General features: G+C 40.3%; 1 protein-coding gene across 1 annotated transcript in view; it reads right to left on the bottom strand.

Annotated features, from left to right (window-relative positions):
- Nucleotides 1-14,797, bottom strand: part of fndc4a (fibronectin type III domain containing 4a) — a 45,223-nt gene extending 30,426 nt beyond the window's left edge. Inside the window, exons 1-2 of the mRNA XM_041805995.1 lie at nucleotides 14,063-14,797; nucleotides 134-249 (exon numbers count right to left, since the gene is read on the bottom strand). Of these exons, the coding sequence (XP_041661929.1) occupies nucleotides 134-249; nucleotides 14,063-14,138 (192 nt within the window). The 5' untranslated portion in view covers nucleotides 14,139-14,797. The remainder of the gene's footprint in view (nucleotides 1-133; nucleotides 250-14,062) is intronic.
- Between the last annotated feature and the right edge of the window lie 412 nt (nucleotides 14,798-15,209).

Here is a 15,209-nt window from a genome sequence, read left to right as displayed (position 1 = left end):
ATGAAGCAGTGCTTGTTTTGCTGTTCCAAACCTCTCAGAGCTGCTCGTTCACCCCTTGATTAAAGGGTTTTAAAACTATTCCCTCACACCTTCCATTAGTCTCTGTGATTTACATGTAAGGTTTAGGTATTACCTGTTGTGAGATAGAGAAGCCGATTATTATGTCTCCCTCTGGAACCTCCCAGGATACAGTGGCCGAGTCGGCACGCAGGTGCATGACAGACACGTTGACGGGAGCTGGTGGCCGGTCTGGAAAAGAGGAAAAACATAGAAAAGCTTCCTTTAATCCACCTGCCACTTTAGATAATACAATAACTATGCAATCAACATCTGTAAGTGAAGTCCCATGGTTTAGCCCTGAATGAATCAGAAGGCGCACAGTTTGAATTAAAAATAAATGACATGAACGTCACATTCACAGCTCATAGCATAAATAAAAACACAGCATCATTGCCATTGCCTGCCATCTGAAAAGTAATGCCCCTACAGCAGTGTAGCTTTAATTACCTTCCATCAGTCATTGCTAATGGATTAATTACACTCAGTGCTTTGAGCATTTAAACAAGTTGTTGTGTGAACAGGGACGATTCTTTTCTTTCCCCAGGGATGAAAAATACATACAGCCAGTCTCAAAGGAGGCCAATTACTAGACTTCTGCAAAATAAGCAAATGCAACATTTTTATGTGTTTCTGAGATGCTACTGTAACAAACAAACCCTTATTTATGTACTTATTAACAGTGTAAAGTTTCGTTTTTTTGCACCTCCTCACGGAGTCAATAGAAATGATAACACTGAATGTTTTGACTGTCCCTCCTTCACTCAGGCAGCCTTGTCACCACCCTGACAGTCTGTCCTTTTAAAGTAACCACACTGTCCATTTCTTGTCCTCCTCACTCTGACAGGGTTACATCTCCTCACCCCATCACTTTGCAGCCATCTATCATGATTCACTTGCTGGTGGACACGTTGATTGCAAAGTGGAGACAAAAGCTTGGGAAGCAAAAGTCAGGAGATAAAAAAAAGAGGGTGGCAGATCTAATAGAGGGTCCTGAACGGCTTCACTGTCTCACTGAGGTAATCGCTCCGTCTAGATGAAAAGGTAAGATGGGACTGTCCAGGTAGATAGGGACCAGGAGGCAATCCTCCAGGCTTTTGTTGTTAGCGCTGGTCTAATGGACTTTGTGTGTTGTCTCTGATGCAATTTTAGGAAGGTAAAGAGAATGAAATTTCTACTCAGCTCTCTGATATAGAAGGAATAATGTACAGTGAACTAGCTATCATGGATGAGTGAAATCCTAACAGTGTGATGCAGATGTTGCCTACTTACTGGAAAAATCACAATTTGATATGATGTTTCACATGGAAACGACTTCATATGCATTAAGATTTTTTAGTGGTAATTTTTTTGCCATAATTTGATTAGGACAGCTGAAGAGACAGGAAACATAGAGAGAAAGGGGGATGACATGCATCAAATGGCATCAAGTTTTGGGAGTCAGAGCCTGCTACTAGTGTGATGAGAGCTGTAGCTGTTTTAAATGCAGAGATGCTCCACTAACCAAGCAAATCCAGCTGCATTTACATTTAAAGGGATTTAAGTCTTTCACTTAAAAATAGTCCCTTCCTCCTTGGTATGGGGTTATCTTGACCAGCTTAAAATCACTGAACTGAAAAAAAATCAGGTTATCTGTCTTGCCACAGCCGTACTTTGATAATATTTTGTTTTTGTCTTTTTATTTAGTATTTTCATGTCCCACTGCTGGTAGTAGTCATGGTTGGAGGGTTTATGTTTTAATCCATAAATACTGACATCCAAGTCTTTCTTATGATACTAACATCTCAAGGAAATATCTTCCCAAGTTTTGTCTACGTGTCCACCGACTCACTGATGAACTGATTCAATTTTGGACAACATAGGTCAAAGGTCAAGATCATTCAGTCTGCTGTTCATCCCTTACTTGTGACATATCTAAAAAAAACACACACACACATAGAGGGATTTATATCAAACTCTGCACAAATGTCCACTATGAAAAGTGATTAGATTTTTGAAGTCATAGGGTACTGGGCCTCACTTCCAACCCTTGGTTCTGAGCACCATATCCCAAGAATGCTCTGCAGCAGTTTCTTTTAACTTATCACCTTTGGCCATTCAGACATGAAGATGAAATGATTAGATAAGTTAAAGGTCGAGGTCTTTAGGCTTCATGTTCATTCCTTGGTTGTGAACAAGATATCTCAAAAATACAGAGGGATATTTAAACTTTGCAAAACTTTCATATTTTACTCAGTTGTGAATTGATTAAACTTTGGAGTTTTTAAGTCATGGAGCCTCATGTTCATCCCTTGATTTAGACGCAATCTCTCAAGGATACATAGCAATTTTTTTCTTTAAACTTTGCACAACTGTTCACTCAGATGGGTGATGATGAAATGATCATATATTGGAGGTAATAGGTAAATGGCTGGGCCCATTACCAAAGCAATCACACTATCACCAAATTAGCCTGGCCCTCCCTTTGACCCATTACTCTACTTACGCTGTCCAGTATTTGAATACAGTGCCTACAAAAAATATTTACTCTCTTGGGCATTTGACACTTTTAGTAATTTTATAAATCAGTCATGGTCGATATAATTTGGCTTTTTGACAAAAGCAATTGCTAAAAAAAACTCTAATGTAAAAGTGAAAACAGATTTCGACAAAGTAATGTCAATCAAATAAAAATGATAATTTAGTGTAAAATAAGTGACTGCATGAATATTATATACCCCCTTTAAAGTGACTGACCTCAACAGAGGTCCAGCCAGTTGGTGCTAGAAATCTGGAAGGTCCAGTCACTGGTCAATCAGTATTTCTGTCTACCATTAGTTGACTGGTCAGAGAGGCCACCAAGACACTTTCATAGGCACTGTATGTCTGCTTCACAGAGGCAACAGTTCTAGTTATTCCTTTTCCACACCGAAATGGACCGATGTAATTTACCCAACTACTTTGAACCAGTGACATTGCTGGAGTTTTCTCTCAGATGTAGTCAAAACATTCTACCTGAAAAGACAGACCTCGAGTGTCACAACTGACCTACCAGAACTAGTGCTAAACAGAGATTAGCCAAAATAGAATAAAATGATGAAGGAATAGTTTATGTGGATGATAGCATCAGAGAAGACAACATACATTTAATGGAGGTAGAAAACCCCGCACTTTTGCAGAGTAATTTTTCCATTTCAGTTCAAGGATTTGTAGTTACAGCTTTCTGCTGCACTTCAGTCCAAAGCAGCCATAAAGAACTAATTGACAGTTGTACAGTCAATTTGTATCTCAAACGCTTTTATTAACTCACGGGGCAAAGATATAATGAGCCTTAACACAGTTGTCTTGAGATGGCAGTCTAAGGCCATGCGCTGCACAAGGACAATATTTCATCCAAAAATTGCTCTTGAGAGAGAAAGATGAAAGACAAAAATGATGAAATTGGGAGCGATTTCAGATGATTTGCTGTTTTCTATATCGGTCCCCCTCACATCCTCTCTCCTCTTATCCACCCAGATCTCTTTTATCTCTCCTACACCGTCTCTCTCTTTTACTCTCTCTTTGCCTCTTGCACTTCTGTCTGTTTTATCTCCGAGACAATCAATGATGGCCTTCGTGTTGGGAGCAAAACGTGACATTGTGGCAGATCCCGAGACCTTTGAGTCACACGAGGCTATTGGTCTTCTGTCAGTCCTAGCGGTGTTATAAACCACAGGAGGGTCAAGGTCGAACACATGCAGGGTGTTCAATTCCTTTGCTAAAGGATTGCTTTGTGGTGGAGATGAAGAAGAGTGCAGGCTAATGCTAGGCCGGCGCTAAAGGGTATTGATGGCACTGTGGAGAGAGAGAAAGTGGGCTCGGCTGTTGGTCACGCTGGCATCGAGGGGTTAAGAGGTTCCGCTGTCTCATTTTATCCGTTTAATGAGGATCTTTTTATGGATGCAGGTGCTGTAATGTGTAAAGATAGATGTACAGTAGGTTAAGAGTGAGGGCAAGTCACATATCATATATTTTGTCCTTGATCTTTGGAGAGCTGCAGCGAGTGACTCATACATATATATTTACAGTAATGGTTTTTATGTCCTTCTGCCTTGGCCATGTCTAAATGATAGCTAATTCCGTATCAAGAACATTTGATGATTATGCTAATGAGCTTATAATTGAATGTGTTATCAGTATCACAACATGTTGGGACACTAATTGGCTCAAAGCTTCATGTCGCTAACATATCCTCAGATGATAAATATGGAAAGATTGCATTCTTTATTTCTTCCTGAAAACCTCCCATAATTGATTTTCTAAAAGCCTCACACTTTGCTGAAAACTATCAAGCATAGCTATTTGTTCTGATCGGATGAATCTGAATATTTAGCAAGCAAACATCATTGACTCTAGATTGCTGTCAGCCTTTATTGTACAGCTCACACACAATCTGCCGAATCAGATGCAACATTTATCTAAGCCAGGACACCTTCATTCCTCTTGCAGCTCATTGTCCTTTAGGTAATGGGGGTTACAGGCAGACATGCATGGGCAGAAAAGCAGCCAGTAACCATGATGCATCGTCTGTGGGTCATTTACCGGCGATGGAGCAAGTGACACTTTAGTTGAAGCAGGCCATGAATCATCACTAATGTATAAATGCCCTCTTTCTATATGTTGTTTCCATTCTAGCAGGTCTGGCAGAACAAGTTCATTTTCAATTTGAAGGAGCTGGTGAGAGGACTTTAGTATGGAAGCCTGCTGCTGCCTTTATAGACAAACAAGATTCATCAGTTTACAATACCAATTACAAGATCAGATCATATTTAGTGCTTTTTTATTATAAGATATTTACTCTGAAGGTATTTTCTATTCTTCTAAGATATGTTTGTATCTTTAAAGGCATTATCATGTTACTTAAATTTAACACATTTGGAAATTTTCATCAGTTTACAATATATTGCATACTAGTTAAAGATATTTTCCCTATAGTTAAAGACGTTTTTGTCATTCTGTGACATGTTAATTTGTAATAGTAGTGTTTTTGGGGCGTTCTTCTGCTGTATGTCAAAAACGCTTTGAGAGGTGTTTCTTCAAACTTTGCACAAATGTCCACCTTGCCCCAAAGATGAACTGATTACATCTTGGAGGTCAAAGGTTAAGGCCACCATGCCTTATGGTCACCCCTTGCTTGTATATATGAAATCTCACAAACTCTTTGAGGGAATTTCTTTACACTTTGCAGAAATGCCTCTTTAGAGTAGAGGATGGACTGGTTGGATTTTGTAGGTTATAGGTCAAAGGTCAAGGTCACTGGGTGTACTCGTCATTCGATTCAAACTTTGCATGAATGTTAAGTCTGCCTCCAGAAAGAACTGACTGGATTTTGGCAGTCATAGGTCAAAGTTCAAGGCCATTGGGCCTTATGGTTATCCCCTGCTTGAGAACAGGATATCTCAAGGACACGGGGGGATTTTCTCAAAACCTTGTTCAAAAGTTCAGTCTGAGTCGAGGATGAACTGGTTCAGTTTTAGGGTAAAGGGTCAAGGTCACTGTGACCTCAAATCTTGAGCACTGAATAGGTCAAGAATGCCTTGAAGGATTTTTGTGAAATTTGGCAGATTAAATTTGGACTTGAGGGAAAACTGATTAGATTCTGGAGGTCAAAGCTCACTGCAACTTGGAATTTTTGTCACAATGAGCATGTGTATCATTTGTAGTCATCGTGATAGTGATAGCGTAGTAGTAATGTATCATTTCAAGAGCATGACCTCTGTATGCATGCGCATACAACAGAACACCAACAATAGTTAGCAAGGTCAGAAATATAACATAACTGCCTGGTGGTAGCTTTGGTCTGAGAAAGTATTTTTTTTCAACATATTTTCTCTTTGTTCTTCAAACCTGTAATTTCTACAACTCATCAAGACAGATAGTTATATTTTTACCTATAAGTTAATTTGAGATATAACCATGTTATTTCCATAGACTGTAGAAAGAACTGGACAAACCCCGTGTGACGTCAGTCGTCTGCTTACAATAGGCGGACTCAAACGGCTCTTGAAGCCAGTCCGTGGAGGCTTCCATATTGAAATTGCGGTCTCGACCAAACTTTCGGTCAACCTAACGTCCTAACGTAAGCGCGACTTTCTGTCAGCCTGCTAGCTAGCATTCTGGTTGACAGAAACGGAGCCTCTGTCTGCCGAGCTATCTGTCAATCAAATGAGATGCGCCAATCAGCTTTCATCCTAAATATAATCCAAACGATCGTGGTACAGAAAAATTCCCCCCCCGTACAGTGGGACACTCGCAGTATAACAATTTTTTTGCACTTCTGCATTGGCTTCAGTTTTCAGGACCAGAGGTTGCCGCTTGGTTATTTTCCTTTTTTTTTTTTTTTTTTTTGCAGTATTTAAGGATATAAGAATGTTTTTTTAAGATATCTTTCAAAACATTTCCAACAAATGCTCAGTTATCTTATAGAGTAAAACTGAACAGTTACAATGTGATGACTGATAATGATGTAATTTAATAGCTTTTATTTTTAGAATAGAGAACGAGTCTTATAAGTACGATAGAGAAGAAAAAGGAGTGTAGGCTTATGAAAAGATGACAGATGGGATTTTCTTATGCACAGGTTTTTCCCCGGATAAATCCTAGAGGTCCAAACGTTCCCCTCCAGTTTGTTTGACTTTCCCTCCAGCAGCTGTAGGTGTCATTGTGGACACTTCAATGTTTGTTTTTGGCCACGTGTCCTGAATGAGCCCCACTCCACCAAACGTGTTACATAAGACGTGAAATCAAGCAGCTATGGGTCACAGTGTCCGAGGCATGTGTCAGTGCAAACAAATGGTAAGACCCTCTTGGGATGTGGGCGCACAGCCAGGATGAATCATAGTGTAAAGCCAAAGCCCTGCACATTAGCAGCTCCCTATCAAACCTGAGTGCACAGAGGTAGTGAAAATGCAGGCGGATGTCTGAATGGCTGTCAAGCCACATGGAAACGTATGAATTTGTTAGAGCGAGCGGCCAGACACAGCGTCTTAAATTTTGCCCTCTATATTTGCTTGCTAAGCAAATAGCCATGACATCTCCTGATTTACACGTGCTTTGTTTAATGGTTGCTCATACTGTACAGTATAAGAGCAGAGACTGATTGGAGATGTTTTTTATGGTCATACAATAAGAGCTCAGATTTATGACAGCAGACCACCTTGGCTTAATGTGACACATCGATTAAACTGTTGAGAAAAATGAGATGCATGTAGAAAATTGGAGATTACATTTCTGTCAGATTTACCAGGTACATAATTTGACAGGGGACATGGCATTTTCATTTCAGATTTATTGCCTGAAGAAAAGCAACGATGAAAAGTGATGCAAAACTGTTATCTAGCTTTCTTCCCATACGTCTATTTTTGTGTTTGCCTTAGGCACCAGGTGTGGGTTCCTGAGCTCCTTGGTAGCCATGTAGTTGAGGGCCCTCATTATTCATAAACAGGTAATATGTTTTGAGGTTTTCTTTGCATTTCTTTTAAAAAGTTTGATAGAAAGGTGACCTATTGTGTACGACCCCTGCAGATCTACTTTTTCTTCTTTTAGCTCTGATGTCTCTCCTATAACCTGCAATAAAACTGATAAAAGTCATTTTCATCTTAATAGCTAATTTACAGTTAAAGGTGTGACAAAGTTGCACTTAAACCTCTTCAAAAATGTCAAAATGTGCCAATCACTAGAAACACTGAAGTATGTCATGAGTGATACTCAATACAAAGTCGTAAGCCTTCAGACTGATTGATCAGTATACTAACAGCATCATAAACCTCCCAAAGATGAATGATTCATTTTGCTTCAGAATCATTTAAAAGGTAAAACACTGTGCTTTATGAAGGTTATTGACTTGTTGTATTAGAATCATATTTCTGCTTCAAAGAAACTGACAGATTGAGGTGCTGCTCATGTTGTAATCCTGTTAGAATTCTAATGAAGCCTTGTTCTCTGGTGAGAAAATACATTCACCAACATCTCATAAATAAAGGAAATAGCCCATAACAGGTGCCTTGCATTTTGATGCATTGCCCAGTCAATCTTCAAACAGCTTCATCTCAATGTGTCGTGGGAGTCGAAATGTGCTTCTGCTCCGCGGGGGTTTGTCACACAGCTCCTCCAAGTCCCCTATGTTGCAAATCGCTTGCTAGTTGAGCTGTTATGCACTGTCATGCTGTTTTACCTCAGCCCGCCTCCTTATTACCTTTGAAGACAGTTTTCTAGTTTCATCTTCAAAGACTCTTACCTCCTGATATCTGGCCTTTCTTTCACATTTGATGGCATGTAGGGGGGAGGGACTGTGATCTTTGCTTAAATCTCTCAACAACATGAAGTGGCTTTGGATGGAAACAGATGAAGCAAGGCATGTCTTACTAGGGTTGCCAGAGTTTTCAATGCTTACTTTTCAGTTAAATGGGTTTTTATAAGTCAGTATCTATTATTGCAAAGATCAACAGTAGGGAAGAGTGGAGAATTTGAAAAACAAATGCAGATCATTAATCACACTTGACACTCAGATCTGACTAAAATTGGCAAAAGTCAAGTTTTATTGATTTCTTTTTGGCATTTCTTAAAAATGCAAGTTATTTTTTGTCTATTTAAAACAAACAGGAAGTAGAGGGCCTGTATGGTCGCATGGCGGGCCTAAAAAGAGTGCAACTGATGACCAAATTAATCTGACAAATTTCATCTTCAATAATTTGTTATATCATCACATTTTTTATGCTGTTTGCAGACATAACATAGTTTTCCACAGCTGAGATGTGGAGAGAGCCATCTCGCGCACCTTTACCATCTTTGCTGTGAGTTATGTTTGCAGAGCTGCAAGCAATAGGCAACTAAATAAAGTCTAATGGAGGCACCACTGCATCTTAGAATTTCTCAACTCCGGGAGCAGTACACTCTCATCACTACTCTGGGTGTTCCTTAAAATAAAATCCTGAATCCAGATGGTGATCTGGATCACTCCCAAAATCTAATCAGTTCTTCCTTATGCCATTTCTGACATTTCCTGAAAATTTCATCAAAATCCGTCCACAACTTTTTGAGCTATTTTGCTAACAAATGAACAAACAAACAAACAAACAAACTCACCCGATCACATAACCTCCTTGGCGGAGGTAATGAGTGAGCATTTGAAGAATCATCTATGGTATTCAATTTAACAGGTCTAAAGTTAAAACAACAGTGTTTTTTTTCTCTTGTTTCCAGCTCCAGTTTCTCCTCCTTTCTAACCATTTAACAGTGAAGTAATCACTTGCCATACGAAAAGCAGCTAGGGCTGTACCGATCAGCATTTTTGACCTCGGATCTCAATCCCATTTTGTAATAGAGTAACAGCTGATTCAGAGTCCTGATGTAATACTCACATTTATAGAGTCTCAATGGTTTTTGTTTACAAAAATAACTTAAGTAAACAGAATAACTAGATGTCTCGAGCTTATTCCATTAAACTTAGTACAGCTAACATTGTTGGAAAAGACTTCAAATCATTTTTCTACTCAGAATGGTGTAATAGCTCTGTTTCACTTCAATAATTAGTCAAAAATAAAGTTACATTTTCACTTAATGCAGTGTTTGAATTAAACCAGACAAGAATCAAAAATCCACTTAAAGTGGTCAAAACAACTGACACACCTGAGCAGTCAAAAAATCACGAATTAGAAAAAGTGATTTCGAATAACCTCAGTTCCAATTAAAAATGGTGTAAACAGCTTCAATAGTCACAACACTGAACTGAAAACTGAACTAAAAAAAATCCAAACTCTACTTTAAAGTGATGTAAACAGTTTGACTTGAATTATGCACAGGATCAAAAAACAAATGAATCAGATTCTGAACAACAGTCCCTGTTGAATGAAGCATCTTGATATGAGACATAATGCTTACACTGCCATAAAACCTGAATATCTATGACAAGGTACTCTTGTTATCACCGTGGTATTTCTAAAGTGCAACTGGAGCCGCTATGGAACTTTTTCCTCCCTCTTATATATTTACCCACCATTACTTTAGAATGAAGTGAAGGTTCTTGCTTGGGAAAACCAGCATCTCCATCACCTTTTCTGTTATCTTTTTTGCTTCATTGCACCCTCAAGGGTATTTATCTTTTAAATTAAAGTCCAGTTTGTTGCTTTAGTGTAATAGCCTTCTGCTCTGTTGCTATTGTGAAGTCACTGTATTCCGTTCAAAGATCTCAGGTCAAATTGGTAATGTTAAATGCAGCCCTGCTGCTACCGCCTCACGAAACAGTCCTGTTACAGATGCTGCAAGTGGTCATTGGACTGTTTTTGCTCTTTTGAAGAACTTCCATACTGCTGACAATTTAATGTTGGTAACGACTTATGCCCTGCCGCGAATTGTCCACATTCACAACATCTGATGTAAATGATCGGCTGGTCTGATCAGATCAAATTACAGATCTGGATTAGGACACCCATGTAAGTAACTTAAGTGACATCCCATTCCTAATCCATAGGGTCCACCCTTTGCAGCTATAACAGCTTCAACTTCTCTGGGAGTGTGTTTATGGGAATTTTTGACCATTCTTCCAGAAGCACATTTGTGAGGTCCCACACTGATGTTTCACGAGAAGGTCTGGCTCTCAGTCTCCGCTCTAATTCATCCCAAAGCTGTTCTATCGGGTTGAGGTCAGGACTCTGTGTAGGCCAGTCAAGTTCATTCACACCAAGCTCTCTCTGTTCCCACAAAGTTGGGAGCATGGAATTGTCTAAAATCTCTTGGTATGCTGAAGCATTCAGAGTTACTTTCACTGGAACTAAGGGGCCAAGCCCAGCTCCTGAAAAACAACCCCACACCATAATCCCCCCTCCACCAAACTTTACACTTGGCACAATGCAGTCAGACAAGTACCGTTCTCCTGACAACCGCCAAACCCAGACTCGTCCATCAGATTGCCAGATGGAGAAGCGCAATTCGTCACTCCAGAGAACGCGTCTCCACTGCTCTAGAGTCCAGTGGCGGCGTGCTTTACACCACTGCATCTGACCTTCTGCATTGCACTTGGTGATGTATGGCTTGGATGCAGCTGCTCGGTCATGGAAACCTATTCCATGAAGCTCTCTATGCACTGTTTTTGAGCTAATCTGAAGGCCACATGAAGTTTGGGAGGTCTGTAGCGGCCGACTCTGCAGAAAGTTGGCAACCTCTGCGCACTATGCGCCTCAGCATCCGCTGACCCTGCTCCGTCATTTTACGTGGCCTAGCACTTCGTGGCTGAGTTGCTGTTGTTCCCAGTCGCTTCCACTTTGTTATAATACCACTGACAGTTGACTGTGGAATATTTAGGAGCGACTGGACTTGTTGAACAGGTACCCTATCACAGCACCACGCTGGAATTCACTGAGCTCCTGAGAGTGACCCATTTTTACACAAATGTTTGTAGAAACAGTCTGCATACCTAGGTGATTGATTTTATACACCTGTGGCCATGGAAGTGACTGGAAAACCTGATTTCAATTATTTGGATGGGTGAGTGAATACTTTTGGCAATATAGTGTATGCATTTATTATGACCAACAAAATGTACTTACTGTAACAAAAGGGAAATTTACATGATCAAAAAAAAAAAAAGGAAAATTAACAACTGCGCAGTATCTCTGTCAGCACGATTAGTACAGAGGAACACAAAAGCAGCAGGAAAATGTTAAGTGATAAACACTGTATCACCTGAACTCACCTGGTACTCATCTAGCCAATCAGATGGGTTGTGAGCGGGACATTAGGTGCCACAGAGGGGAAAATGCATCTCGCAGTGGAGCACTTTTGGATTAATTAATTTCATTGATTATGAGAAAAATAAAGGGATGATATAGAAAAACACCCAAAGGCCAAACATTAGCCTCAATAATCAGTCAACCCATAATTTTTATTTGTGTCATGTTGAAGTTTAAATTTCAGGTTTTGCGGTTATAGAGTCTCAGTCTGAGTTCTTAGCATTAAATGCTGGAAAATAGGGGAAAAGGTCTGCACCCTGTTCAGCTCCCAATGGACAGTTTCACTTAACCAGAGTAGTTGGTAGTATTCCCTTTACATTTCAGAGCCTTGCTTCAGTAAGGACAATTAATGTCTCCTCTTTTACGTACACTCTGTCTTCTTGCACAGGCTCAGAGGCTGTAGACAGCCTGCTCTAGGACCATATGGGAGCAGGTGCCTGTCTAAGGTTAATGTAATCACTGGCTGAACTTTGAAGCTTTAAGCTACATCACTTCATCATTGAAAAACTGTAAAGGTTAGCACGCAGAACAAAATCAGAGTTTGATTCTTTAATATTACGTGCAGTGAGGTTTCCTTGCTTTACTTTACAAACCACCAACAAATGTACACGAGCTACAGGAATACTCTTAAAACCCTAATATGAATTCTATGATATCAAGTCCTGTATCTTTTCTGTTGTTAGTTAAATGTTCACTATCTGGCAGCAGATGGGATTGTGACAGAATAAGCAAACATCGGTCTTCACTGTGATGGATCCAGCTTTAATACATAGTGTCTATTTGTCAAGAATTTGTCACCAGGTTTATGGAGAGCAGATTGCCAATTTGAAAAATGATATGAGCCTGGCGCTCCAAATAAATCCAATTCATTTTAATTCACGTTTGCTCAGTGCTTACTGCTCTGGCTGAGTCTCATGTGGGATTAATTTTGAAGCTTGCTTGTTTTGCAGACTGTGTAAATATGGATACAGACATTCAAGTTTTTCTCTGCAGTTTAGACGAAGCAAAAAACAGCCGATAACATTTTGTGCATTTTGGCTTTGAAAGATTACATCACACTTGGGTTTTAGGCAAATCTTATTCCTTGAGCTGCCTTTCTGACTTTGTTTCATAGTTTAATTTTTTATGGACAGCCTCACTGTGGAGCAATGAGACTCGAGATTAATTTAAACCATCTTCTGAATGACGTGTCACAGCAAATCCCACAGTCCCCTAGCATGCAAAGGCCAGCCAGTAATGAATTTGACTTGTACTTTCATTCACTTTGAAGCCCATTTGTGAGAGATGAGTTTATATTTCTGAGTGCTGTGTTCCTTTTTTTTAATAGAAGCCATTGCTGCTCCTGACAGCCCTTTCTTGCAGAACTCCACAGAGATCTTAAAATGCTCCTGCGCTCCACATGTCGGTACAGAGCACAGCTAAAGCTCTGAATATTTGTATCAGGCAGACACACAGAAACACCGAGGTGCCAATCTGATAGTCTCAAGGCGCTATCGCATGTAGGACTCAATCCCCTTGAGAGGCGAGGAGGGAGGAAGTGATGGGGGGAGACAGGTAGATGAAGAGAGAGAGATACTGTAAGAGCACACACACAGACGAGAAAGATTTCTGTCACAGAAATAGAAAATATTCATTAAAGAGTAAAGCATGCAATGTATATCTATATACATATCTATATATAGTTCTGAATAGGCTACAAGCAATGTAGGCACTTCTGGTGTATATTTTTTTTCAATTTTGGAGTAGTGATTACCCTGTGATTACTAATGCTGTGATTCAAGAATAAATCAACCTTACCTAAGTCATAAAAATTTAAAGAAAGTGTCTTTAAAGTGATAAAACACAATGGCAAAAGGCTGAATGTAGCTGCAGATCCATATTCTTTCTTGTAAAAAATGATGGCAATAAATGCAAACTCAAGAGGACACAAAATCAAGGTGAAATTAGAACTATTTTTGAATGTAATGTCCTTTATAAGACACAAATGTATTCATTTTATAAATGATTCACACAGTGAGTGAACCCCCTTACCTAAACAAGCATGTTCTGATGAAATGCATTTCATGAGCCTAATGATAAAAAATTGTTGAATAATGAGGGACATTAAATGCATAATCGTACGCAGATTTACACAGCATAGCATCGTTAAACTTGACGTTTTGTAATACTTTGTAAGGCGCGTGTAATAGCGCATTTTATATGGCTACAAAGTGCACAGAATTGATTTGACTCCTCTTTGTAGAGGTTTACAGGCTACTTACTTGCTCCTACAAGGAACATGTCGCTGCCCAAAAGCAACAGGACGGCGGAGTTGACCAGCACCAGCAGACGAGCCATGTCTCGGCGGTTGTCTTTACTCTTATAGGGGTTAAAACGCAGATCTCCTAAGCTTGAAGGGCAACTAAATCACATCTGTTCATTTTTTTACAACATGTTGGAATTCCTCGCATGGATGTCTGAATAAACTGTCGCTGCTTGAATGGAGCTCGAGCTGGTCAATTAATCGATAACCAGTGAAAGTACGTATCAAATGTTGTCTTCAGAAACATTTTGTCGAGCGGTTCTTCTTCATTCGGGGTTTAAATCCACAAGTCCTTCATCCATGTCCTCGTGCTGAGACAGACAACCTGACGTCCGACTGAATCTTCCATCATTCCCGGGCTCGCACCAGAGCTCAGGTATGAACAGGTCGTCGTGAAAGAGGGGGGTGAAATGACGCTCACAGTAGGCTCGTGGGTCCCCTCGCGCGCTGAAGGGACGCCATGGGCAGCGCCTTTAAGTTTTCAGACTGTCCTCGCGCTCAGTCCGTGGCTCACTGTTTACGGCTCAGACCCGGGTGATGCTTTATTATTCACGCACGCGGGGTTGGTCATCCCTGCAGTCCTTTCCGGGTAGCTGACCCAAAGTACAACCCCCAGGTCTCGAGCACTTAGCGCTTCAACTCAACTGCACGCGCAGCATAACATGATTTATCATCCACGTGTCATCAGAGGAGAGAGCAGCAGGTAGAAATACGCCTACCTTTGATGCTGCCGCCACGCACGCTGCTGCATACTTCTTCTTCTACTGTTAAATATTTCAATAGCAATGCTAAGAGCTAGTGTTTACAGAAAAGGCACTTTTATTGGAGTGTTTTATTCTGTGTTCAGTGATATTCCCCTAGCAAGATTGACTTTATAATATAAAAGACCCCCCTTTTTCATTCACTTAACTTTATAAGAAAATTGTGTTGGATTTAGCAATTCCCTCGTGCTCTGTCGCCCCCGCAGTGGCAGCAGGTCGACATGCTTCTCACCCATCATACACCGCGCAGGCAGCCCCCCCATAGACACAGCACGTTATTAAGGAGATGGATCACGTTGATAAGCTGAGAGCATTGCCTCATGGGACAAACGTTTCACGTCAGAT

This window comes from Cheilinus undulatus, linkage group 14 (genome assembly GCF_018320785.1).
Source record: "Cheilinus undulatus linkage group 14, ASM1832078v1, whole genome shotgun sequence".
In the NCBI taxonomy this organism is placed as follows: Eukaryota; Metazoa; Chordata; class Actinopteri; order Labriformes; family Labridae; genus Cheilinus; species Cheilinus undulatus.
This window is presented reverse-complemented; position numbering and strand designations above follow the sequence as displayed.